Raw genomic sequence first — 26,019 nt, 5'->3', positions numbered from 1 at the left:
TCTGCTCTTCTAAAACTGATGAAACCCAAGAACAAACATAGTGAATACCAGCAGAAGCCAGGCTGGGAACATGTGCACAGAGCAAGACATTAATGTTAAAACACAATGATTTTGATCATGCTTCAGCATTTCCTAGAAATACAGTCACACTGAGATCATATAAAAGCGGGGAGCTGAAAGTTAAACAATTTTCGTCTCTATTCTTACAGAATTTCTCAGCGTAGATATTCTGATATATGAAGAGTATGAATCATGCACTAAATACTAAATTGTCACCAGTAAAACAATCTACATTGCTGGCACTTTGGTATCCTGCTTGCAGTGTTGTTAAATACATTCTGTTTATTTTCCTCCTGTTCAAAACCAAATCCAGGCCCATTTCAAAACCTACTGAAGTCAACGAAACCACCACTTTTTATGGTAAGTGGATCACAGCCACGGCACTTCGCAGGGTTAAGAATGCTTTTACTCTTATTTTCTCTTAATAATTACTGTCACTGTTTTCTGATGGGGAAGAACTACAAACACCCTCAACTCAAAGTGTCACTTACCACAAGGTGCCATTTCACCACAATTACTTAAGTTCCTCTAGCTCACTTTACATTTTTATTTAGTGCCACATAGAAATACTTTTCATCTCAGCAGAAAAAGCAAGGTTAAATAAGAGGAAAAACCTTATATTATCTAAGGAACTTAAACTCTTCAGAGCACAAGTGGTGAAAAACACACCAGGACTATTGCTAGAGATGTTTGCACTGCTGCTTTAGCTTCTCTTTTTGATAAATCAGGCCTTCTACCTCTTCAAATCTGCAACCTGCATCTCCATCCATGACCAACTTGCTTATTAAAAGACTTTTTAAAAGGTCTGCTGAAAGGAATTTAACTACACCAGTGTCCTCTAATAGTCATTGTGTGCTCAACGTAAGCTTCTTATAATCAGCCGTGAGTTAGGAGCCAGCAGGGAGTGACTGAGATCCCTCTGCCGTGTGGTGGTGGGTGTGTAACTGCAGCAGCTACAGCTGGGGTGTGAGGAGGGTGTGATCACCCCTCCAGAAGCAGGGAATTGAAAGGAGAGACTGAAGAGAAATCCTCATAGCTGCTAAACCTCAGAAGGATGTTAGGTTCTTTCTGGCAGCAGCAATTAGTGGGTGGTGGGGTTTTGTGTTGGTGTTTTGTTTTGGTTTTGTTCAGGGGGAGGTGTCAGTGAAGGAAAAATGGGAGCTAAAGAAGTTGGTGCATCAGATACCAAGGTCTTTTGGCTTTACTGTGAGTGAAAAAGAACTTAGTTTCTATAGGTCTCTACAGAACTTTATCTAGATAGCAAAATGATGGCTTGGCTTGGCTTTCGAAATGAGGAGCTTATTAGCCATTGTACAATGTTATACGTAAATATTTCTGGTTGCAGAGTTATTTTCTGCGAAGTAAAGTATATCTGAGTTTTGGATTTGGCACAAAGCAATTTCATATCAAAACCAGAACATGGGTGACTTCCTTCATATTCATCTTACAAAAAAGGTCCTTTGAATTAGAGAGTAACTCCAACAACAGCTCAGCTCTCTGAGATGTACCTGCTGAAGCTCTTGCAAGCAGCAGGAGTGTACGACTGTCAAAGCTTCTGAATTTCAAAGAGAAGCAGAATGAGACCAGGCGTAGGCTGCAGCTGTAATCTGTGCTTGGTAGGATCCAAGTCCTCTCCCATGAGTCACACTTCTGAGAACATCGTGGATTCTCTTTAGCCTCTTGGGATTCATTTTTTTTGGCCGTGGACTGCAGTCTAATACTTCTTCCACTTCTCCTCTCCCTTCTGCGGATAAAATAATGTTTAATTTGAGCTGTTAAGATGAAACCTATCTACAGTTCTGATGTAGATACCTTCTGACATAGTTCATATGGTTGATTTTATGTGTGGCCTAGGGCTGGAAAATACTCTCTACCTTACCTACCAAATTAATCCCTGATGATAGCCCTGCCTTTTACGCTGATATTGACATTCTCTTCCTTTCTTTCTCTTATTATATTAGGAACAGCATTTTAATCCATGATTCTGTCTTGTTGTGAGGTTAATAACCTGACAAAAGTGCTGAACTTTTCTTGTTCCCTAAATTAGACCATCATGAGAACTATTGGCTTTATTCTTTCACTGTACTGCTTTCCTCTCTTCCATCTTGACCAGCTCTTTGCTGTTTTTTCTGCACCATGTTGCTCTTTCCTCTCATGCTTTCATTGAGCTGCTGCCTCTGAACTCCCTTACGATTCATGTGAATCTTCTATAATCCTTTTTTGAGTTTTTCTCATGTTGGTAACCTCATGCTACTGCATACTCATTCAACCTATGCCTGTTTTTCTGTTTTTTCATTCAGCAAGGTTCTTTTGATTTGTTCTCTGTGAAACATTACTCATTCTCCGTTGCTTAGTTCCCAGCTTTAACTATCACATTGCCAGTCCTCCCATGCTTTCACCAAGCCTTGCCATGAATTCAGTGTTTATTACTCCTATAGAAACAGTTCCTGTATTTTGCTCCTCTCCTTCCAAAACCTTTTGCTCTGCCTCTCCCTGCAAGGTCTATTCTTGACAACTTTCCAGTCCTGATCCACTCAACAATGTCCTTTCTCTAGCAAAGCCATTCTGATGGAAGTCTGATGACCTAGGCAATTTCTTCCACCATGAGCACCCTGGATTTATGCTTTCATTTTTTTTCCTCCTGGTGTAATTAAATTCCATATGTGAAGTCCCATCTTTATAGATTCTGAGTCAATCCTTTCCCTCTGGTATTTTTTTTTTCTGTGTGCAGATTTCTGCTGATCTGATGCCAGTATGATATAGTAAGATGTGCCCATCTGCTCTTCTCGCCTCATCTTTCCTTCCTCTATTGCTATCTCTTCCTTTTCTTCATGGATACAGGATTTCTTGCTTCCTGTGTTTATATACCATTCAATTTACCCTAGGAATCTTACCTAGCTTCTGTGGCATTATTCTCTCATTCCTTGCCCTAATCTTTGCCTTTCCTCCAGTTCTTTCCCTTAAAACCAGCAGAACAATTGTGATATACTTCTGTCTCCAAGATGCTTTCTTATGCATCATCACAGATAAAACTCATCAGTTGTTTCCAGGACTCCCATTTACTGGAGCATCTTCTCCTTGCCTCTTGCTTGGCCTTAAGCTTCACTCTTTGAATCTTCACTGGCTGCTTTTCTCTATTGCATTAAACAAACCTCCTGTCTTCAGGACACTGTTATCTCTACCCAGACTCTATGTTCTCATTACAGAGATTCTCATAGCTCATGCCTGTCACTGGAACAGCTAAAAGCAAGCATAGCTCTGCTTTATTATGTCACCTTTTATGCACAGGAAGAGAAACTTCCTTTTACAAGATTATACTGTTCTCCTGTTACAAATCCCTCATAAAATTTATTCTGCTGTAACTACCAAAATGCCCTTATCTTTCATAAGGTATCATGTGCAATAAGGTCGAATGAGTGATAGAAATTTTGCCATTACACTCATGAACAAATCTAATGCTTACTAGTGCTTTTTTAATGCAATAAAATAATATCCTTATTCTTATGAATCTCCCTGTAACATTCATGAAACAGCAACCTTGAGGTAGTGAGTCTGAGCTCTTGAATCACTCACATAAGAGTTAGAGTCCCACTAATGATAAAAGTCAAACAGCAACACTAATGAAGACATAACCACCTCTGAGGTGCTTACAAAATACTGAGTGGCCATTGTATTTTGTTTGCTGCTTTATTGCACACTTTCAAATGAGTCTGATGTTTGTACGTCCCTAAAGCAGATGCTGTGTGTGTTGTTTCTTCTCACCCTTGTCTAGCAGCCAGAATTTCCTGAACACCCACTGTTAGACCCACTGTAATATTCTTGTTCTTGTAATGCTTTTTTATGCCAGTCTAAAGGTCACCTCTAAAGCGGCTGCTGTGGCAGACTCTGGGCTTAGTCAAACCACTGTGAAGCACAGCAACTCCCTGTGCAGGCACTGACACTGCTCTGGAGTTTTGGCCATGCAGCTCAGAGCAGAGCTGTTGTATACCTGGCTCTATTCAAGAGGCAGGCAGTGTTACGTCTGGTTGTGTTGGTGATTCTTCTCACTGTTTCACTGTAGTTTGTGGATGTTGCTAAAACAGGTCATAATTTAAATAACTACCAAGTATTTTTGGTATTAATATTTCACAGGATTTATGTTTCCAACTTCCTCTAGTAAGTGGGGTGTGCAGTTAAAAGAAAAATAACCAATTCTTGTTGAATGCTTGGTTTATAAGAAATACTACATTTTCACTATAAGTTCTTTGGTTTCCCTAAATCTTGGATGAAGCCTGTATGTTAAATTTTGGCTGGGTGATATACTTAGCTAGTGGGTATCCTTAACCAGCATCATTTGTATTGTGGTACTGCTAAAGTTTGTTGGATATTTTCCAAACAATAGACAAAGATGTTTAAGCTAATGAATATAATATCTCACTGCAGCAAAGCTGTTCTATCCCATGTCAGGTACACTCAATTATATACTGATAGGTCTATGCCTACACAGTCATTTTCTTTGGGTTCTCCATTATTTCCTTGTAAAACTTCCTTTTGTCACAGAATGGTATCCCTAGGTGGCAATTCTATTAGTTGAGCTCAGATTTTATGCCAGAAATCTGAGTATTTCTATAAAATCACAGTGGGAATCAGCAGATGAGAACCTAATGGACCTAGCAATTGTTCCTCCTGCAAGGGTGCTGACAGCAGCTGGGCTGGTAACAGTCAGTGCTGGTGACACTAAGGAGCTCATGGTATGGCACCACTTCCGATCAGTGCCCTTCTCATCCCCTGCCTTGGACTAAGTTCTGAATTTATTTTTTTTTAATCATTGTCCTTTTACCTTCTTTGACAACCCTTATTGTAAGAATCCCATCCTTACACAGCAGCTTCTATTATTTTATGTTGCTTACTGTGGCCGAGGTCCTGTACCATGAATATGCATTTCTTGACTGACTTTGCTATTCCTCTCATTTTGGTATCCTTTGCACAGACATTAATAATTTCTTGGCTCTATCTTAGGGAGTTGGTGTAGAGATTAGGCTCTGTTTATCAAGTAGAAATCAAGATGGATCAAGTGAAAAAAGATCATTTATTCAATATTTGAATATTTAGAGGACAGCTGTCACTGAGGCTGATTGTACTTGAAAACTCAGTGCATTTCTTTGTCACAAACAGTATCTCAACTTGGGCATCTAAAAAATGAACAAGCAGAAATCATCTTTGAAAATATTAAGGGACTTAACTGACATCACAAAGAACCCTCATGACAAAAAGGGACAGAATTTGGTAGTGTCCAGTCAAACACTCAGCTAATTAAATAATGATACTTCTTTCTTCTTTCACTTCACTAACAGAATATCCATTTTAACTGCTACAATAAATAAACCTCAAATACAACAGCTTTCTCCACTGTTTTCTTGTTTAATAACTACATCTGGCCCATCCTTTGTTTTGGGTGGGATTATAGTGCCTTAATGTGTAATTAAAAGTTTTGTTATAACTTGGACATACTTCCTTGTCTTTCAGGTTCCAATGTTTGTATAAAGAGAATGTCAGTAATATCTGTGTCCACAGTTTTAAAATATACTTTCTTCTGCAATAAATGGACTTCAATCACCATACATTAAACAGTAAATTAATTTCTGTGAAGTCATTTCAACATTATATTTCTACAGCCTGCATGTCTGGGACTCTTTCCTGGATGCTTCCCAGATTCAAAAATCTGGACCAATTTTCCCATTTCTTGTGATCCTCAGTTCCTTTCTCTTTCTCTCTCTCCCTCAAAAAAAGCCTGCTTAGTAGAACACTTAATTTCTTCCTCAGTAAATGCCTTGGGTCTGTCCTGATATATCACATTCCCTTGTGTCTTCTTCTCTTTCATTAATAGTCTAAGAAATGATTGAAAGTTAAAATGTGCAGAATTAAGGTTTTGTTAAAGTACAGGAATTCTCAGTGGATATGTATAGTTATTAGAAACTGATTACAGTAGCTTGGCTTACACTTTTAAGTCTTACATGAGTTCCGTGGCACTTCTTGCTAGATTTGCTTGAGTTTGCTTTTACATGGGTGTAAAAAGCTTTTTGCAGCGTGTGAGTGGGCTGGTGGTCATGAAGCTAAATTATCAGACCACTTGCATTTGAAGGATAATACAGCTTTGTGCCTACAAGTCCAGCTGGAATTCCTGCTGCCAGCAGCATGCTGCACGCACAGTCTCTGTGCTGTGACAGTCACAGCCACTGGTTTTGTTCTCAGCTTAGGAAGTCACTGCCTTTCTACAAGATCGTAGGGGAATCGTCTTTTCAGGCAGGTTCTGCAACTCTGCATTCCACGGTGATGTGTCAGTAGCTAATGAATCCAGAGATAATACTTGGATCTTTCCTTATGGAAGTGTTTACAACTGAATTGTGGTGGTGTGTCATTCTCTTTCCCTATGTCTCATGTCTCTCTGCTGCCATAACTTGAGAACATGCTGGGAAAAGGGATAAGTGTTTATATCACACACACATGGATCAGTTTGTACAAGCCAGGAGTGATGGATAGGAGCAAAGAGCGAGCCTAGATATGAAACCAATAATAATGACTGGTTTTATTGGCTACAAATTGGTGGCCAGAACAGCTGCTCAGCTTAATGGGCTTCAACACTTTAACATAATAACTAGAATGCAGAATTTTATTCAGGTGTCCTTCCCACTCCAGGAATTGGTAGCATTCCTCTTTTGATAATGGAAATAGATCACTGTTAGGTCAGGATTTGGGCCATGTTAATCTTGTCTTGTGGGAAAAGCTATCCATTGTAGTCATAACAAAACAGCCCATCTATATCATCAGACTTAAAAAACACATCTTTTCTTAACATTTTGAGCCTTTAGTTATCAGGAGAAGGCAACTATGTTAGTTTAGACATACAGATACAGTATAATCTGGTCATTTGAATAATAAGATTTTTTTAAAACAATCTTTGGACAAGTGTGCAAGTGAAAGAAAGCAATAGGACTTTCCACTAGAGTAACTGAAAATATATTTGCCTAATCAGAAACTTACAGTCATAAAACACATATTTAATATGAAATCTGATTTTAAAAACCCAACAAATTCCAGACTGCCTTTTTTTTCTGAGTGTATTCCATGAAAAAGTAAACCTGGTATGAGGAAGTTCATCTGTATGTAGTCAGGGCAGTAAACTGCAGTAATGTAATAGTTTGTGAAGTTTCCTGAATTTAAAAAGTGACTGTGAACATGAGAGATTTTTTTCACTGTATATGGCAAAACTTACTCAAATAAACCAAACTTTCTTACTGTAGTGCCTATTTGAAATTAGCATTTAATACTCTGCTTTACAAAGCAATAATATAATCACCTCATTGTGTTACTACTTGAAATAGTGCTATCCAAATATGTATGCAATAGGAAAGACTAGAAGCCAAAAAACCCAAAGAAATTCAAGATGTAAAACTAATGTGTATTTACATACTCCTGGTCTTTCCTACAATAAGGAGATCCTACTTTACCTTTTCCTGGTGTTGAGCATATTAATGAATGGCAAACAAAATAGGTGATATGTAAAACACTGTGGAATATGAATGACGCTGTGGAAATATGCAATAGGAAATATTCTACAAGAATGTATGGGCCGAATGACAACAAAAAAAATATTCCTGAGAGAGTCTTTCTACCCAACCATTTCTTGTAAGTGTTTGAGGGAAATAATATGAAGTTTAAAAAAGATCTGCTCATCTTACATAGTCAAAAAAGCTCCAGACTGATCCTAAGTGCTGCTCCCTTTTGGCAGGAATATGTGCCCTCATGCTGCTCATTGCTAGCAATGAGCTCTTGTTCAGGATGGAGCTACAATAAAGAGAGGAAGTCTCATATGAGTTTCTTGCAAAATTCTTCATCTGTAATCACCACAATACATAGAAAATGTCATAAAGAATTGAGCAAGTGGTTTTTTCAATGACATGTAAATAAGGCCTGTGATGATGAGGGTTTAAAGGAGAACCAGTTTGAAATGTCCTGAACATGTCAGAGTAAGTGTGATTAATGGAAACAACCCTGATTTTTATATAAGTAAAATAAGAATCTGGCCTGATATCTAATACAGAAATTTCATTCTCTCAGCATGGCTAGAAAGTTATTCATAAAGAACCAGCTTCCTCAAGTCTAATTTTTCATTTTCTGTGATTATTGGAAAAAGTGAATTATTTTAACAAAGTGTAAGTCCTCACTTGGGAGGGTTTTCCTTTCCACATTTTCAGAGTAAGTAAAGTTGTGCTAATTACCACTCTATTAATCTGTACACTATTTTTTAAATTTTTCACTGATTAATCTGTTCTTCATGTGCACATGTCCTGTCACACAAAGAGAAGTAAGATAAACATAGCTGATATTAAGACTCTCTTGTAGATTTCAGACCAGGTAAGAGCAATACATGGTTCATTTGGGGCAAAGGATTTGGATGTCTTTACATTAAAGATGCCCAAAATGCTTAAATTGCAAGCCTGTTCAAGCACTGTGGTCCCTACAGGCAAAGACAAGGGACAAGCACTTCAAACTGCTATGGAGAGGTGACTCTCTGTACTGACTGGATAGTTTAGAACAACTCAGAGTAATATTGCCATGGTTAGTTAGAAAGTTAAGTACATGAAGTTGCAAGTAGTTGTAGTTATATTTCTTTTCTCACAAAAGCTTGAGATTCAACATCTGGCTTGGAACATTCTATCTCTCTCCTCTTAGTGTGGAATCATTCTCTTTAATATGTATTTCAATTTATTGTCACATCTACATTTAAATATTGGCAAGTTCAAGCAGCAAAACTTCTAAAGGCTTGAAGGGCAAGTTTGAAAATGGTATTGGGGGACTTTATTAAAATGCAGTAGAAAGTTTTCTTTAGTAGAGTCTGCAAGTTTCTGTAAGGATCTCAGTGCCATGTACTTTGGTTTGCAAACACACTGACTGAGGAGCCTCCAGGCACAAGGAAGCAGGCAGAGAGGTGCCAGGGTGTGCTGGGGCAGCACTCGGGGAGGAAGCCGTGACATCTGTGATTCCGCTGCCCACTGTGCTCAGAGCTTAGTGGGAGCAGCAAGCCCTTCCTAGAAAAGAGGCAAACAATCACCAATCAGCTGTTAGTATTGTGTTTTCCCTCTGCCAGAGTAACTGCTTCCTGCTGCTGCTTTCTGCAGAGTTCCAACTAGCAGGCTTAAACTCTAATCTGGGAAAGAATAATTGCTCTAACAGTCACTGAAAAGCTCTCTGCCCTCACTTGAGACGGCGTTTCCTCTGCTTCTTGTATGAAAAATGCACCTTGTAGTCACTGTTCCCTTTTACTGTAGCTCAGATTTTCCAGTATTGAAATGGAAAGAGAGGAGTCTCAATAACACTTAGCTTGGCTATGGAAAGAAGCTTAGAAAGTTTACATCTCTTTATTGGTTAAGCAAGATGCAGGTTCTGTGTTTAACAGTACTGTTCTCCAAGGGGAAAAAAGAAAAGAGCTTGTACAAAGATCAGTAACTCTTGCTTTCTCAAATTCATGAAGCAAAGTTAATCAGCATATTTTGCTTCTTAATTTAGTTATTTAAATGTTCAGCAGAGATAGATAAGATGAAAGAAAACTCAGGAGGACATCTGTCTGAGTACAAGATATTGATATAAATAGAGAGGCTGAGAAATATAGTTGTGAGTCTTTCATTTTCTACTTCAGACAAACCACTCGGAACAGAACTGTGCAGGAAAAGCACTGCCATAAGCTCTTGCTGAGGGAGAAATTGGGACACAGCTCAGCACTGTTTGTTTTCATGTAGGTTTAGATAATAAAACACAGGCTGAAAGGGAGATTTGATTTACTATTGTTCACAAACCATACTTTCTTAGTCTGCAAGCTTCAGCTGTCCCTATGCTTTTACTATAATTTTAGATATTTGTTTTTCTTTACGTATTTTTCCATCTGTATTTTCCATTTGGCATAATAAAAGGTTTAGAAGGCTAGAAGAGGAGGAAAAAGTGAACGGCTTGTTGCAAGGAAGCCGAGTCTCTCATTCATTTCTTTTCCCATTGTTTGGCAGGTGGAAAGCACAGATTTACAGAGCTGAACTGGATCAGCTGAAGAAGTGGGGGAAGAGAAACAAAACAAGTACATTACCAGTGAAAAGAGCTTCAGCTTTATCTTGCAGCATCACCACAGCAACCAGAGAACACGATCAGAAGAAAAGGCTAGAGCGGAGAAGGCAAAAGTGGCTTCTTACCTTTGGACAGAAGGCAGCAAAATCATTATGCAGAACAGAAATGGGGATTTGATGGCTCTAAACAAACTGTGGCAAAGGGAAGAGCCCCGTCATTAACAGGAATGTGCCACAGTTTATGCACTGGAAAGGGGAGTGCCATGAGATCTACTGAAGAGACTATTTCTGTGGCTGCATACCTACATGTGTTTGCACCCCTGCTGGGACTCAATTAGGTGGCTGTAGGCATCGGGGATCATCAGGTATTGGAGAGTGACCTTTTTTCCATTTGGGGTGTACCCAGCACGAGAACTGAAAGCCACAGCAGATCTTTTTGGGAGACGCCAACAGAGTGAGCCAATCTGCACCCCTTCCCTTCTGTACCTGCCTGCTGTACCATGGGATGTCGGCAAAGCTCTGAGGAGAAAGAGGCAGCGCGGCGGTCCCGTAGGATTGACCGCCACCTGCGCTCTGAAAGCCAGCGACAACGAAGAGAGATAAAACTCCTCCTCCTGGGCACCAGCAATTCTGGGAAGAGTACTATCGTAAAGCAGATGAAAATCATTCACAGCGGTGGCTTTAATTTGGAGGCCTGTAAGGAATACAAACCTCTGATTATCTATAATGCAATTGACTCCCTCACACGTATCATTCGGGCTCTGGCCACCCTTAAGATAGAATTCCACAATCCTGACAGAGCATACGATGCAGTGCAGCTTTTTGCCCTGACAGGCCCAGCTGAGAGCAAAGGGGAGATCACCCCGGAGCTGCTGGGGGTGATGAAGAGGCTGTGGGCAGACCCCGGCGTGCAGGAGTGTTTTTGCCGCTCCAACGAGTACCACCTGGAGGATAACGCTGCCTACTACCTGAACGACCTGGAGCGGATCGCAGCTCTGGACTACATCCCCACGGTGGAAGATATTCTGCGGTCTCGGGACATGACCACAGGGATTGTAGAAAATAAGTTCACCTTCAAAGAGCTGACTTTCAAAATGGTGGATGTGGGTGGACAGAGATCTGAACGCAAAAAGTGGATCCACTGTTTCGAGGGGGTTACAGCAATAATTTTCTGTGTGGAGCTGAGTGGGTATGACTTGAAGCTGTATGAAGATAACCAAACAGTAAGTGCACTTTCTGCTCCTTGTTCTCTTTCCTTCTTTTCCTTTCTCCATCACCTTCACCTTCTTCACCTTTTATCTTCCCCTCCTTCCTTCCCTCCCAAGGCAGTAATCCCCCATCTTTAGGAAACACCAGAAGCTATGGTTCCTTTATTTGGATAGTTTTCTCCACTGGACAGTTAGTTATTTAATGTTACTTTTGGGAAATGGAGGTGCGTTTCACATGACAGCCAATTTACTATTTTTTGGGTGTCTTTTAGCTAAATGTTTACATAGTTAACTGTTACTTGAAATACCACTTTAAAAGGTAGGCAGTAGTGACATCCTGTGTACAGGGATGGTTCATTTGGACAACATGAAGATCCTGGGAAATGCCAAAGGTAAAATAATAAAAGTAGCAATTATCTCCCCCTTTTTTCCCCAGGATGTTCAATAGGAATTTGGGATGAAAATAATTTTTAGAAGTAATTAAATATGTTCTTTAACTAGTGTAGCATTTTCATATTTAAAAATTTCTGTGACTGTTTTTTGGTTAAGTGGCTGATTTGCCTTGTCCAAAGAACAGCCATTCCCATTTAATAGTCTTTAATGTTGTTAGCTTCTAGTTTTCACAGCACGCAAGTACAGCAGCTATGGGAAATACATGAATGCTTATAGATGCAAAAATATATATTTGCCATGACTTTCAAATTGCCTGAATTAGACTCCACAGGGGTTTTACTTGAAATTATTTTTTTGACAGCCTTGTAAAACATGCTGTTTAAGAGAAGGTAGTTTGTGATTAGGAATGCACAATGGCCCCTTTTTTGTTGGTATAGCTTATCACATATACAATATTTCCCTATTCTTCTGTTTCCCTAATCTTCTGTTGTGATTTTGCAGTTTATAAACAGCACTTCTATTTTCTTCTCAGTACTATTCTGATGAGCCATTCCACTGTCCTGTGTGTGGACTTACCCTTCATTATCTGGAGATTCTTGTCTTGGTATTAGAGCCTTCCTATTGTAACAGATTTCTGTATCTGTTTTTGTGTTTAGTAACCTCCTCTTGACATGAGAGAAACATTGCCACTAATTCTTTCTCCTCATTTTCAGAGATATTAGGAGAAGTATTTTACACCTAGACCCTGACTAGGAGTTTCTTGCAATTCTTTTGACTTTTCCTACCTTACCATTCAGATTTAAAAATCAAACAGAACTACCTGAAAGGGAAAAAAATCAATATACTCTGAAAAATCCTTATGAGCATTGGTCCATACAGGACCAACAATAGTACTTACATTGGTACATAACTGGAACTGCAACACTGAGACTGCCACTCGTGAGAAAAGCCCTACAAATTATAAAGTTGCAGAGTGTAAAATGCTTCCTGGTGTAGTATCTGTGGTGAAGAGAACTGCTAAATAAAACTAGTCTACTGCCAAACATAACTTACTGCTTGAGAGAGCATGTAAGAATCTGGCTGATTTCTAAACTGTGAAAGTTGAGCAAATGATCTGTACAAACACGAAAACTTCTGTGATCCTGTTGACAGAAGTGGAGAAATGCTATGCATGAACTCTGTCTTCATTGAAGATGCGTTAAAGTAATGATTGACAGATATGGTAAAAAACGAGGGGAAAACCAGTTCTGCACACTTGTGGGTTCTGATTATAGCTGAGTCGTGAAGTCTGCTGAGAGTGAGATTGTTGTAGTGACACCAGTGAGCAGAAGGGAGAACAAAAATAATGCTTGAATTATCAGCTGCCTGGACAACTTTTCTTTTGTGCATAATTTTAAGTGACTATGTTAAATTTCTCCTGCCTGACCACAAATCACAGGCTGACTTTTTCAGGGGTTTTTATCTTTCTCCTGCTATGCTTCATTCTGGGTAACATCACTCCCAGGACCCAAATCACCTGAGTGGACAAACCTTGTCCTTTGCTTGTCTGTTGAACATATGTGATATACAGCTGTTTACTAAAGAGAGAGGCAAATGAAGGATTACGGTTCACTTTTTTCCTTCACCCTGTGTGCTTTGTCACTCTATAACAATATTTTTCCTGCTTATCTAGAGTTATCTGGTAATGTGATCTGTGTTTGGTTTCATTTCTACAACGTCTTGGGAGGTTTTTTCCCTATCTAATGTAATAACTACAGCTTTATCATTCCATGCAGCATAGCTAGTTAGCATGACTCAACAACATAACAGCTAGCCTCTTCTTCTGACACAGTTGCAAAATTGTAAAATACTTTTGGATTGCTACTGATTTATTGTATGATTATTATTCCTGAGCAGCACTCCGAGAAAGTTGCCTTAAGTTTTTGTATCCCATACTGATTTCTTCTCTATAATGTCAAATAAATTGTCTTGTTTTTCATGGTCCTTAGCAGCTGATTGACCCATTCTATTTTTTATTGCACATTAAGATGCCATCTCTGGCCTTTGATAACATTACATTATCAAGTAATCGTTTTTTTGCCTTCTTCCATGTTGCATCCTGCACTTTGAAAGCACTACCCATTAAGATCAAAGTGTCTCATCTTTATTTCAATTTCTCTTTAAATGAATGTGTGCTAGAGAATGTCAAATAGTCTGTACTCTCAGAAGTCAGTGCTGCAGCCTGTCCCCATGAAAAGGATCTTTGCAGTTTCTTTGTGAGTGTTCCCATCTGTCCAACTCTGTCCTGCTCTACATTCTCACAGATGGTTTTCCTCCACAGGCTGTAGCTGCAAAAGGGTTTGAGACTATGAAAAACACTTCAAAGATGCAATAATAAAGTACATAACGAACTGAGTTAAACATGAGAGTGTGCCTGAGAATTCCTGAGGTCAGTAGTCACAAGAGTGCAGGAGATACCAAGTAAAGGTTGTGCAGGTCTAAAAATGACACTGGTTCAGTGATTTTATAAATATGGATGTTAGAGGAAAACTGCTTGCAGGTAACAAGTAATTTTTATTCCCTTTCTTACAGGCACTGCAAATTAATACAAAAATTAAATTTTAGGCTTTTTGAGGCTATTTTTTAGTATCTTGTTAAAAGAAAGATGCAGATGAAAAAGTCAAAACACTGCAGCAAGTAGTTCAGGCTGGAGTAGGCCTCATGTAACACTAATTGCTGGTGTCATAAGGGAACCTCTCAATTACCTAATAATAACTGGGAAGCCTTCTGTCATATGTTAATTGTATGAATTTTGAACAGAAATCCTGTTTCTGCCAGGAATTTTTTATCAAGTAAACAACATTGGTAACATTTTTTTCTTCCTTTTTTTCTTCCCTGAGGCCAAATACTTAAGGGGCTTATTTGCCTTTCCTGACAGTTCAGCTTTTTGAGTAATTCAGGGTATTAAAAATCCTTTCTGGCATGCAGCTTTTCTCTGCAATGCTAATAACAGCCAGGACAGAGGGGAAATTGTGATCTATGTCCCCATAGCCCTTCTAGCACCTGTTATTATCAATGGTAAAACATGATGTCAGGAAAGGTTTTTCTGACAAACTAAGTCACTTGGGAGTCCTAGAAAAAGATTGACCTAAACTGTTCCATTTTTTCATGAAGCTTTTCCATTTCAAGACATTTCATAGTGAAGTTTGTGTGGGAGCAAAGCCTAGATGACTTCAGCACTCATGTGTGCAATCTTTCAGCACTGCAAATGAAATTCTAGCCTTTTTGCACTAAACAAAGTAATATATATAGTCCCTTACCAAAGTTTAACTTTATATAGTAACGCATGACAATTCCAGCCTCAAGACTTGTATCCAAGCATGTACCTACTAAAATATATAACCAGCAGTAAAATAATGAACATACATAACAGGAAATGATTCATCAACTGCCAATTTGCAGGTTTTTTACTAGGTACTCTTTCAAGACTGAAGATTTATTTTTGTTTACATTGTTCATTATAATTGTATGCTTCTTCTGTGAATATTCTTGCATAGAACACATGGGACAGCAATTTTTCATATTTTGGATTTGCTGCCATATCCTGAATTTTACATTCTATGTAACTTCAGACACTGACAGTAACTTTATAGGCAAATAATTCTGTCCGTATGCTCACTAAATTATTTCATCTAATTGGGAGAAAACCAGTAATAAATATGATAACGTGCCACACTATGGAATACAGAGACTCATTCAAATGCCATTGTATAATTGCAGGAAGATGCCACTATCAGATTGTAAAGCCTGGGAAGTTTTGCCGTGAAGCTTATTTATTTCATGTCAATAGACTAATCCCTAAGACAACCTACAGATTGAAACCTACAGATAAATATGTATTTTTGTCACTGTAGAGCAGTAGGCTTAATTAAAAGTAATTCACGGGGGCAAAACCAGAAAGACTTTTACCAGTTTTGGAAAACCATGGCATGGAAGTAATGGACCTGAGGGGCAGTATTTGTCTGCTTTGGTAACCAGGGCTGTCAGACTTACATCTGAATTAGATGACTGAATTTCCTGACGTGTTTAGGTAACAGCAGGCAATGGCTCAAATCCCCCATGACAAATGGCTGAGAGATATGTAGCTCTCTGTTTTTGGTCCCTGTGACTGGCTGTATTCAAAACTCCTAGACTAGGTAAGGTGCTTTGCTGTGATTTTTAAATTAATTCCAAGCATTACAGCACTAAGGTAAAGGAAACATTGAGGCATCAGGAGAGGCAGAATGCTCCTAAATATCCTATGAACTTTAGGCTCAGAACAGTTTAGGTGGAAAGGTATGGGTACTGAGAGATGAATAAACAGAACTTAAGTTAAAATCTCAATGATCCAGTAACACTGCTGCTCTTCAAACTATAAAAGAGGAAAACTCAGCTGAATTCCAGGACTTCCTATTAGTGTAGAGGCAGTAAAGCTGCCTCTGTAACTGCATGGTTAAAGCTGCCACCAGCATAGTACACATGAACACAAGGCACCTGTCAAGCACTGGGAGAATTGTAATGAGTCAGAAAGCCACTGCTGCCACTGACAGGCAGAGGAGCTCACCATATACACCGGATAATATCCATTGGATAAAGAATCAGCTTCTGAAGGAAAGGAACTGAATGTCTCTGCCACTCTCAACAGGGTCGGAAAGCCACAAACATCTTCCCAAATATATTGTTGTAGGAAAGATCCAAGTGAAATTGGAGAATTGGTTATAGCAAGCAAGGAGTTAGAAGCAGAATACACCAGAGCAATACAAGGTTCTTCAACAGCATATTGTCATCTTTATGTGCACCTCTCTAGATGACTCTATTGCAAATCATTTACTTAAAAGCAAGTTGTAAATTTGCCCTTGAAGAATCCCTTCAACAGTAAAGAATGCCACATAATTTTAGGGCTGTGAGGCACGTGTGAGAAGCCTGGCTTAGCCTTAGGGAAAATATGCTACTTGGACATGTAGAGCTTTAATCTTCAGAAGTTAATTAGATTCTCTGAAACTTAATGCATATGAAGTACAGTGGCATAGTTCAGGCAATCAGTATTACTTCTTTGTGATGAAAATATGCAGCTTTTTATGTGAGCCTTACAATAAACTGAGCAACTTTTAAAAGACATATGAGGAATATTTATGATATAGATGTAGCTTGGAAATTCACTTGATTGCGTTGTAAGGGGTCAAGATCCTACTGAAGCCCAGTGCCACAAAAATAATGTGGTTTGAGTTTAGAAACTTAAAATCCATCTAGTGGGTAGAGAAGTGTTGATATCATCTCTCATAATCCTGTATGTTGTCTACTTAACAATCACAGTGAATAGAAATGTGCCAACATGAAAAAAGAAAAAAAAGGAAAATTCCATCCTGGTCTAGAAAAACAGCTACTTTGGGTTATTTTTGTAAGTGTATAAGCTGTAACAATTCTCTGTGGTATGCCAACCCTGGAAAGAGCAGTGGAGTCCAATTAGCCTTAAAAACAAGCAGAAATGCTGGAACAAAGGAGGATCCTTGCTGTTAATACAGCTTCAGAGAGAGTTTTGGTAGTGGTGGATTTTTCAGAACTTTCTTCCATTGTTACAAGTCAGTAACTTAGATTGCAGGTCAAATCAACAACTTTATCAGACCAGCATTGGCCATGGACTCGTCCCTGAGCAATCTTGTTCTTGGAGGGCTACAAGACTCATCATGTTCTCTTTTATAAAATTTACTATTAAGTCTGTCTACTACCTTTACACTAATATCCTTACAGGGTAATCATCCTAATAACCTTTTATACCAATCAGTGCAACACTGGAAAATCACTTGGTGGTTATACAATTATCAGCATGTTCTGGCTGAGTTCATCAGCATGGATAAAAGGAGCCATTCTAGGCCCTGACAGAAACTTTCAACTTAAGAAAATATAAGTATTTGCTATAGGGTGCTGGAGAGGTGGTCTGTTTTATTTAAGCTATAAAGTTTTGCAAATACAAATATTTGATCACCAAACCATACCTAGAAATATTCTCATGGGGCAGTTTGAAGTAGCACTTAATCTAGACTAGAACCTTTTCAAGTATAACTTTCTTTGTTCCTTTTTTTTGCATTTAAAATTTTCTGTGGATGCAAAACACTCACCCAACTTGAAACTCATTTTGCTTGTTTCCTTTGTAAGGATCATTAGTGACTACTCTCTGTCAATTCTGCAAAATCCCTGAATTAAATTACTTACATGAATTTTTAAAAAATCTCAGTGACTTGGCATACAGCTGAAATGAATTCTAATTCTGCTATATCGTTGTCTTAATCCTGGCCTGTGCTCATGGCATGTTTTAATGGAGTGTTATCTGTGACTATAGTTACTCTTTCTGTCATTAACTAAGATATTTAATAAGCTTGGGCATTAAACAGATCCTATACACTCGCAGAGATTTAGTAATTTGCCCTTGTTACTTCAGTTTTACTGCTTTCAACCATTTTTTTTTTTTTAATATGTGCTGCCAAGACTGGATACGTATGCCTGTATCTTGGGAAAGCTTTTTGAGCATCAAAATGCATTTTTTGAAAGCTATTAATACGCTCAGTTAAACTTTTAACTTGTCAACCAATGACAGTGTCCCCTGATTATACTTCAAAATTAGCAGACAATGAATAACTCCTCTACTCCAATTAATTCAGCTCTCTAACTCCTGTCACTTATTTTTGAGATATTTAAGCTTCATACTGTCCTTTCTTTCCATTATTAAGCTGATTGAAACAACTTGCTTTCAAAATGCACAGTCCACATATTCTCTGTGTACTTTTTTCTCATTATTTACTGATTTGCCATATTTTACTTTGCAAATAGAAACCAACTCCCAGCCACTTCCCTTCAGTAAAAATCAACTGTTGATAATAGTTTAAGACAATTTAGCATTGAGTAAGAAGGAAGAATACTCCGGTTTCTCAGCTTACGGGAGAAAGCTTGCACCTAAACTGATTTTGTAGAAGGCCATGATGGTGTGTCAGGGGTGCTGCACCTCCTCCAGGACAGTGGGGCCCTCAGTTGACCACCCTGATGTTCTCTCCCTCTGCTGTTTCCCTGCTAACACAGAACTGGGCTGCCACAGCTGCTGACTGTGGCTTCAGCTGGGGCCTGCCAAAGCTCCCAGTGCTTCCAGCAGCCTGAGATTTCCCACTGCAACTGTCACAGCAACGAGCTTCTTTCCATTAGTATTCCCCCAGATCAGTTGGAATTCCACTGGTGAAACGTTGATGCAGTAGCACCCTGATAATATTGGTTAGGGATGTCACTGGACTTGTCAGAGTGCACTAATGTTTATAAAGCCTTTATTAGGTGTAGTCTGAGAGTGTGCATTCTCCTGGTAGAGCTACAGAGAGGGATGGCTCTAACAGGAGCTTGCTGAGTGCCTTTGCTCTTCTTCAGAGATCAAATAAAAGTAGGAATTAGAAATAAATAAATAAATCACCCCTCAACAACCCAGACATAGGAAAAGGGAAAAAAAATCCAGCTGAACTGAAAATGTGAGAGGTTAACAAAAGAGGTTAAAGATATGTTAAAAAAATAAAATGAAAGTTGACAAGAGTAAATGCTTTGTGGCTGTGCCTAAAATGTCCTGGAGGCAGTGTTCTGCAGAGCATGTGGCTGTCATTGCTATCCAGCAATCCAGACTGAGACTTACAGCATTTAGAAACGTTTCAAAAGGTTAATTAGTTTTGTAGAGCTAAAAAAATCTGAAGTACCTGCTTGGTGTATAAATACTTAAAGGAGCAAAAAATGCTCAATATTTAAAGAAATATATAATCTAACAGAGAAAGGCAAAGAACAAATGGCTGGAAGTTAGGTCAGATAAATACCAACTTGAAATAGTGCAGGGTTTAATTCTATTTTTTTAGGAAAGAGGCTGAAGCAGCTTTTCTCTGGCAGCTAAGGCTGATCCAGGTGGCAGCAAAGACATAAAGGTTATTGATGTGTTAGAAATCATGGAAAAGTCTGAGAATCATCACACGTAGGAATTAGTGCTCGCTCCCCCCAGAAGCTGGTGGGATCAGAAGCTCAACTGAAGCACATCTACACCAACACCCACAGCAGGAAAACCATAGAGCTGCCATCACAGCAATGTGGTGGGACGACTGGCACAACTGGAGTGCTGAAATGGGTGGCCAGAAACTCTGCAGAAGGAGTAGGAGAGCTGGTAGGTGATGTGCTGCTTGCAGGCTGCCTTGGCACAGCCATCACAAAGGGAGAGTTTGCAATTCCCAGAAAGCAAGGAGGGAGCTCAGCAGAACGGAACAGAACCTTGCACTTGGCCTGTTCAGGAGACTGGCTGACAGAGTCCCTCCAGGGGACAGTCCTGAAGGGTAAAGGAGGCCTTTGAAAGCTGGACATTGTTCAAAGAGGAAATTTTAAAGGCCCAGGAGCAGGGCAGGCTGTCCCCATGTGCCCAAAGATGAGCTAGTGGGGAAGACCTTGCCTGGGAAATCTGTCTGCTCCTGGATTGGATGGGTGTAGTGGTTTAATAAAGAGTCTGGTAAAATAAACAACTAGATGATGAAAATCCTTATATTTATATCATCGTACATGTAGCTTAATGGTTGAAATCTTTGTTTTACTGGAGAAGAAGTAGTGGGAAATTGTACAGAATGCCAACAGATTATATTGTAGATGCTGATTTCATTTTATTGACAGTAGTTTTCAAACAACAAAATGAATGAAAATATTACTGCCACTGATTTTAATATGAGCAAAACCAGGCTCCAGATTTTAATTCTTTGTATTTTGCTTTCCTGATTAATACTTCTGGATTTCTGTGCTCTTTGCATTCATTATTTGCTGTGAGGAAATTGCTAATTTTTATTAGTATGAATTTTCTTTATTAATACTGCATATTCTCAATTGTTTCCTTTCTTGTTAAATAGATCCTGGATGATACCTTGCTTTCTGATTCATGAAGCTGATTTTCCTATTTAGAAATCAGCTTTACATGCAATTTGTTGTATTGCTCAATGTATAGGTACAATATAAATAGGGAAGCTCTTGTAGAATACCAGAGAGAAATGAGGCACTGAGGCACAGCTAAGCAATATATAGAAGGAAAAAAATCTGGCTTTCCCCAGTTTGATTTTTTCAGTCATTCTCCCTCATCAATATAATTATTTTCATGACTATAGTACACTGAATTCCTGCTCAAAGGGCATCAGTCCCACAGCAGGCCAATGTCAAGTGAGGTGCAGCTGGGCAGCAAAGAGAAGATGAGTTAGTTACAAGATAAAGTCTTGGCTCACCCATATGATTATGTATTGATTTTACAGGCCATGCATATGGTAGTTTTCTAATATTTTCCCACTCTTTATTGCTTGGTATCTGTAGTCTTTCCCATCCAAACACCTCTGAAAAAAATCTTGGTTTTTTTCTTATTTTTTTATCCCACTTTAGAGAATCATTATTAGCTTAAAGATAACATCAATTAGTTTTCAATTTTACAGTAGAGGCAGAAAGATTAATAAAGAATATGATTTGAACATTTATCCAATAGTATTTTTGCTGAGGAGCCCTGTCCCAAATTTTGAGGTTTTTTGCTCCAAAGGTGCCAGCATCTGCCTTGAATGGAAGATAACTGGTTAGAGATTTAGCTGAAATGATTCTGAATATAGATTTTACAGATGGTATGATTTCCATTAGTTGCAGGTTCAACTTAATATGAAGATTTTAGAGAAATTATAACCTTTTTCCTCTGAGGGCTTTTGCAAAGTGTCTTCTCAGTTTGCCTTACACAAAAGATTCTAAGGCATGCTCATTAAGAAGTGATCAGTTTTTGGAAGAGCTTGACAAATCCTTTTATAATTCTGCTGTTTTCTCTATTATGAAGATGATTATCCTCTGAACAATAGTGAAAGTACATGATTATCCAAAAGTGCAAGCTGGAAACCAACAGGTTTTCTGTTGTAATAAATTCTGGACATAAAATTCCTCCACTATTCTTAAAATTAAGTGCTAAAGTGGTACCTGTGTCATACAGCTCTGATTAGGGCATGTGGCATGTCTGGTGAGAAAAAGAAGATAAGATTTTAAAACATGGGAGTGTAATGTGACTGACAAATGCACCTTCCAGAAAGAATGATTGAGCCATTGCTGTGTAAATCCTTTAATGTATCCTCAAAGGATCTTTCCTTCAATAGCTGTTTAGTGTCCTGCTGTTCTCCCTCGTTCAGCAGATGATAAATACTTCCTCTAAGTCCTTGCTGCTCCTTTTGATGTGCTCCTCTTGATTCAGTGTTGGTATTTATGTCATACATTGCCGTTCAAGGAGCCAATCCCCAGAGCTCAGGCCTGAATGGCAGCATCACTATATAGAATTGTGGATGAAAGGGTGTGTATTATTTTTTAAATTTTAGTTATTAAACTTCCCAGATGCAGTCAAAAGAGTGTATCTGCAGTGACTCTACAACAACGATTCCTAAACTTCTCTGTATTATACTGTTCCTTTTCTGTGGTAGAGCAGTGGAGAGAAGGGGTTTATTTCTTGATTGTTCTATCAACTTGCACCACTGGCTTAATCTTCCTTGTTCTGTCCTGCTTTTCTCTGCTCCAGATGTGCATGGCTTATAAAAAATATAGATGTTTTTTGAAAGAGATACTTCTTGAAAGGCTTTTTTAGCATAAAAATGTCCCAGAGTATTTTTTGCAAGCAGAGCTTGGATAATTGGTTTTGCAGGCTGGCATATTACCCTTGTTTGAATGATTCAAAAAAAGGATTTACCAATAAACATGCCAGAAGTCAGGCTGATTTTATAGATACAGACTAATAAACACCTTCATAGATCTTCATTAGTATGCACTCATCATCTGCCTTGTGATTTGCAAGTTTTTTTGATGGAAACTTCATGCAAACAAGTCAATACAACATTCTTGACTTCCACTGCTAAAAGTGACAGTATTTTGACATATTGAAGTGTTTATTTTCATAAACTTATATTTTAAAAATACTTTTGTTCTTGGAAAATGAAAACCACACCAAGTCTCTACACAGTAAATGTTCTAACAGCAATCTTTTAAATTATACATCTATTTACTGCTTGTTTTTCATAGATTTCTAAAAGTTGCCTTTATATTACATACAGTACTCCATTCTCCTTGAGGGTCAAAGTACTGCACTGGAATTTGCCCATACAATGGTCTTTTAAGGACTAGAGCATATATTTTGAATCAGAAAAACAGATTTCCTAGAATATAAATGCATATTTATACTACTAGAATAATTTTAGTAGTGCTCAAGATTCAAATCTCTACAATGAGTAAACAACCAAAATAGTCTGAGTAAGACCCATGAATAGAAATATAGATAAGTTCAGTGTATTTCCTGCTTCCAGTTAGATTATCTAAGATTAAAAGAATGTTGAGGTTTTATAGTTATTTTAGAACATTAAATGTACTCAAGAGTTCAAATCTATGAGAGCTTTTTGAAAGGGTTAAAGTTTAATTTTGTATCAAATATTCTATTTGCAATGTCTGAACGGAATTAGAAGCTTTATACAAGTAAGATTTTAAAATTTAATTAAATATATTGGAGTTGTGCAATATTTTTTTCAGTTAACAAAACTGATTCTGCAAGTTCAAATAATCTTCTCTTCCCTTGAGAAAGGGTTCAACTTCTAATAGCAAAATCTTGGCAGCATTTTATTTTGCATTATTCTGGGAAATCTTGCATTCCATTCCTACCTTCTCTGCAGGTCAGGTTTGTCCTGCCTATCCCTTCTCCTACCACTGTGAGGAATTTATTCAGGGCCTGCTCTCCCGAGAATGCATTCGCTTACACACATGATCATTTACAGACAAGAACCCTAAATTTGACTGCCTGCTTCAGCAATACAGCATCTGTCATTTAAACCATCTCTTTATCCCTTTTTATGAATATTTTAATGCCAAGAATATAAGCACAATTCTCTGCTATTTCCATGGAAACCCGAAGAGGGACTTGAAATGAATGCAGTGGAAAACAGAAGTTGGAGGAGAAGGCATCTTGGGTTCTCTCTCTGCTTAGGACAGGTTCAGCAGACACTGGACCAAAATTATTTTCTGTTATAACTGGATGCAAAATTAATGACAGTATTTCTGACCCAACTTAAACAACAAGCTGAAAATAGGAAAGCAGTACACAATGCAAACCCCTTTTCCCTTATAAGGGGCTGAACAGAAAATCAATCTACACTTCCTTAAGAAATCTGAGAAAGGGACAAGTGATAAGCAGCCTTCCAAATAAATGAAATCCCTTCCAGGCTGCAAAAGCTGGTCACTTGGTTAGTTTTCCTCCCTGTTTCCTCTGGTATAACTAATTCTCAGAATGTCCCTTGATTCAATCCTAGATCCATTAATTAGAGTCCTCCAACCAGACAGAAGTTATTTCACAGAGACAACACTAAAAGTTGATTTGTTGCAAAAGACATCAGGCAGGCTGCCAAGGCTGCTGCATTGTTACTCACATGGAGTAAACACTTAAAACCAAAAAAGTTAGTATGACTTGTAGTTCTGTAAAAACAGAAAAGATCAAATGTTCAAACTTCTTTTTTTCTTCTCTGTTGCCCTATTCTGTTATCCAACTTGTCATTATTGCCTGTGATTCCCCTTGTGATCCCACAAGAACCAGTTCAAGTGACATGGTAATGTTTCTGAAATAAGCCAATAATGTTGTTTCTATTGTCTCCTGAGAGCAGGAGAGTCCCAAGAGACACATCGTTGTGTAACTCAATTAGTCTCAGCACATCTGACACCCCTCTCGATCTCAGTTATCAATTTCAGCTGGAATTTTTAGATGACAGGTTAAAATAAATAATGGGAAGTACTTAGATGTATGGAATCCCACAGTTTAAGGAAAAACAATCCAGTCTCACTGAAATTCACACACACAGTCAATAATAAAATTTGGTGCTGGATATACAAAAGGCACAGCTCTATCTTCTAGCACTGCAAATTCAAGGATTAAAGTACCACAAGAGCTTTTCTCCAGTGTAGGACAGAAAGAATTTCAGAATAATACAGGAGGATCCATTTAGAAATAGCCACAGTAAAGATTCTTTATCAGATGCCTGATATCTAGAGACACACTTAAATACACTGAAATAACTCTTACTGTACTAGACTAGTCATGAGAAAGCTGGGCACAGAAGACAATAAATCCACCTTTCTGCAAATGGTAAAATGTATGATTTAAAAAAATTATTCATTTGCAGGAAAAAAATTTCAACCATTATTAAAAAAGAAAAACAATTAAAGAATTTCATTATTTTAACAAGATCTTAATATTTCAGATGGCACAGCCATGGTCTCAGAGGTGCTGGGTTTTTTTCCTAATTCCTTTTCTGAGTTTCTGTGCTAATATGAATGGTACAAACCATTATTATGGAGATCTGATCAGCCTCTAATGGTACAAAATTATATAAGCACTGTTTCTCATCTGGAATGTACAAGTCAGAGGAGGAAACAGCACTGGAAGAGTGAGGAGGTTGGGAGTAAGCTTAGATTGTGAAGCATTGTGGGTTGAGGATGAGATGGAGAGGAGTTTAAGTGCTCTGCTGCAATCAAATAATCAAGAGTTAGTAAATGGGAGAATGTTGTTGTAACCTTATTTTGACTGTCTTGTTTGTGTATATTTCCATTCTGACTTTATATTGATGATGGGTTTTTTCCATAGATTTTATGCCTCTTTCAATGAATGCAAGGATTTTTCTGTGATTAATGGGGTCTCATGTGATAAGTAAGACTGTCAACTGCAGGAGCACTGCCATCATCTCTAGCAGAGGGAGGAAAATGTGAAATGAATGGAACACAGAAAGTTAATAGGGCTTAAGCAGTGGAACACTACTGAAACACTGTACTAGAACCTGGCAGAGGTCCACGTTCCTTTTTAGTTCTAAACATGTTTATTACATGACAATTTTCCTAGGTAATCCCACATTCTTCCTTACTTTTCTCAAAGGAACCTAATTTGAGTTTCTGTAATTTGATTTGTAGTAGGTCTGATTATTCAGAGCTACACCAAATATCACTGATAGCTCAAACAACCTATTAAACTTTGTTAAATAAATTAATACATGTGCTGAAAATGTATGTTCTAGAAAATTAGATTGGGTTTTAGAATTACTGGGTTCCTTCTAATTATAATTTCTCATTGTATAGATTGTTTCATTCCTTATTTATAAGTTCCTTTTAACAGCACCTCTTGATCTGACAACATGCTGTGGTAACAAATATAGTCAATGAAATATTCAGATACA

The 26,019-nt window shown here is 38.2% G+C and overlaps 2 protein-coding genes across 4 annotated transcripts in view; one reads left to right on the top strand and one right to left on the bottom strand.

Moving 5' to 3' along the window:
* The window catches only part of RSPH14 (radial spoke head 14 homolog), a 71,701-nt gene that overhangs the window by 26,988 nt on the left and 18,694 nt on the right, over nt 1–26,019 (bottom strand). The window lies entirely within an intron of this gene.
* The window catches only part of GNAZ (G protein subunit alpha z), a 49,662-nt gene that overhangs the window by 10,336 nt on the left and 13,307 nt on the right, over nt 1–26,019 (top strand). For 2 of the 3 annotated variants that reach the window (XM_066331240.1, XM_066331239.1), the window contains one exon: nt 10,098–11,374. In XM_066331240.1, the coding sequence (XP_066187337.1) occupies nt 10,652–11,374 (723 nt within the window). In that variant the 5' untranslated portion in view covers nt 10,098–10,651. Of the gene's footprint in view, nt 1–9,962; nt 11,375–26,019 lie in introns of those variants that run through there. The other variant, XM_066331241.1, reaches the window with a different exon arrangement.

Source organism: Sylvia atricapilla, chromosome 17 (genome assembly GCF_009819655.1).
Source record: "Sylvia atricapilla isolate bSylAtr1 chromosome 17, bSylAtr1.pri, whole genome shotgun sequence".
In the NCBI taxonomy this organism is placed as follows: Eukaryota; Metazoa; Chordata; class Aves; order Passeriformes; family Sylviidae; genus Sylvia; species Sylvia atricapilla.
This window is presented reverse-complemented; position numbering and strand designations above follow the sequence as displayed.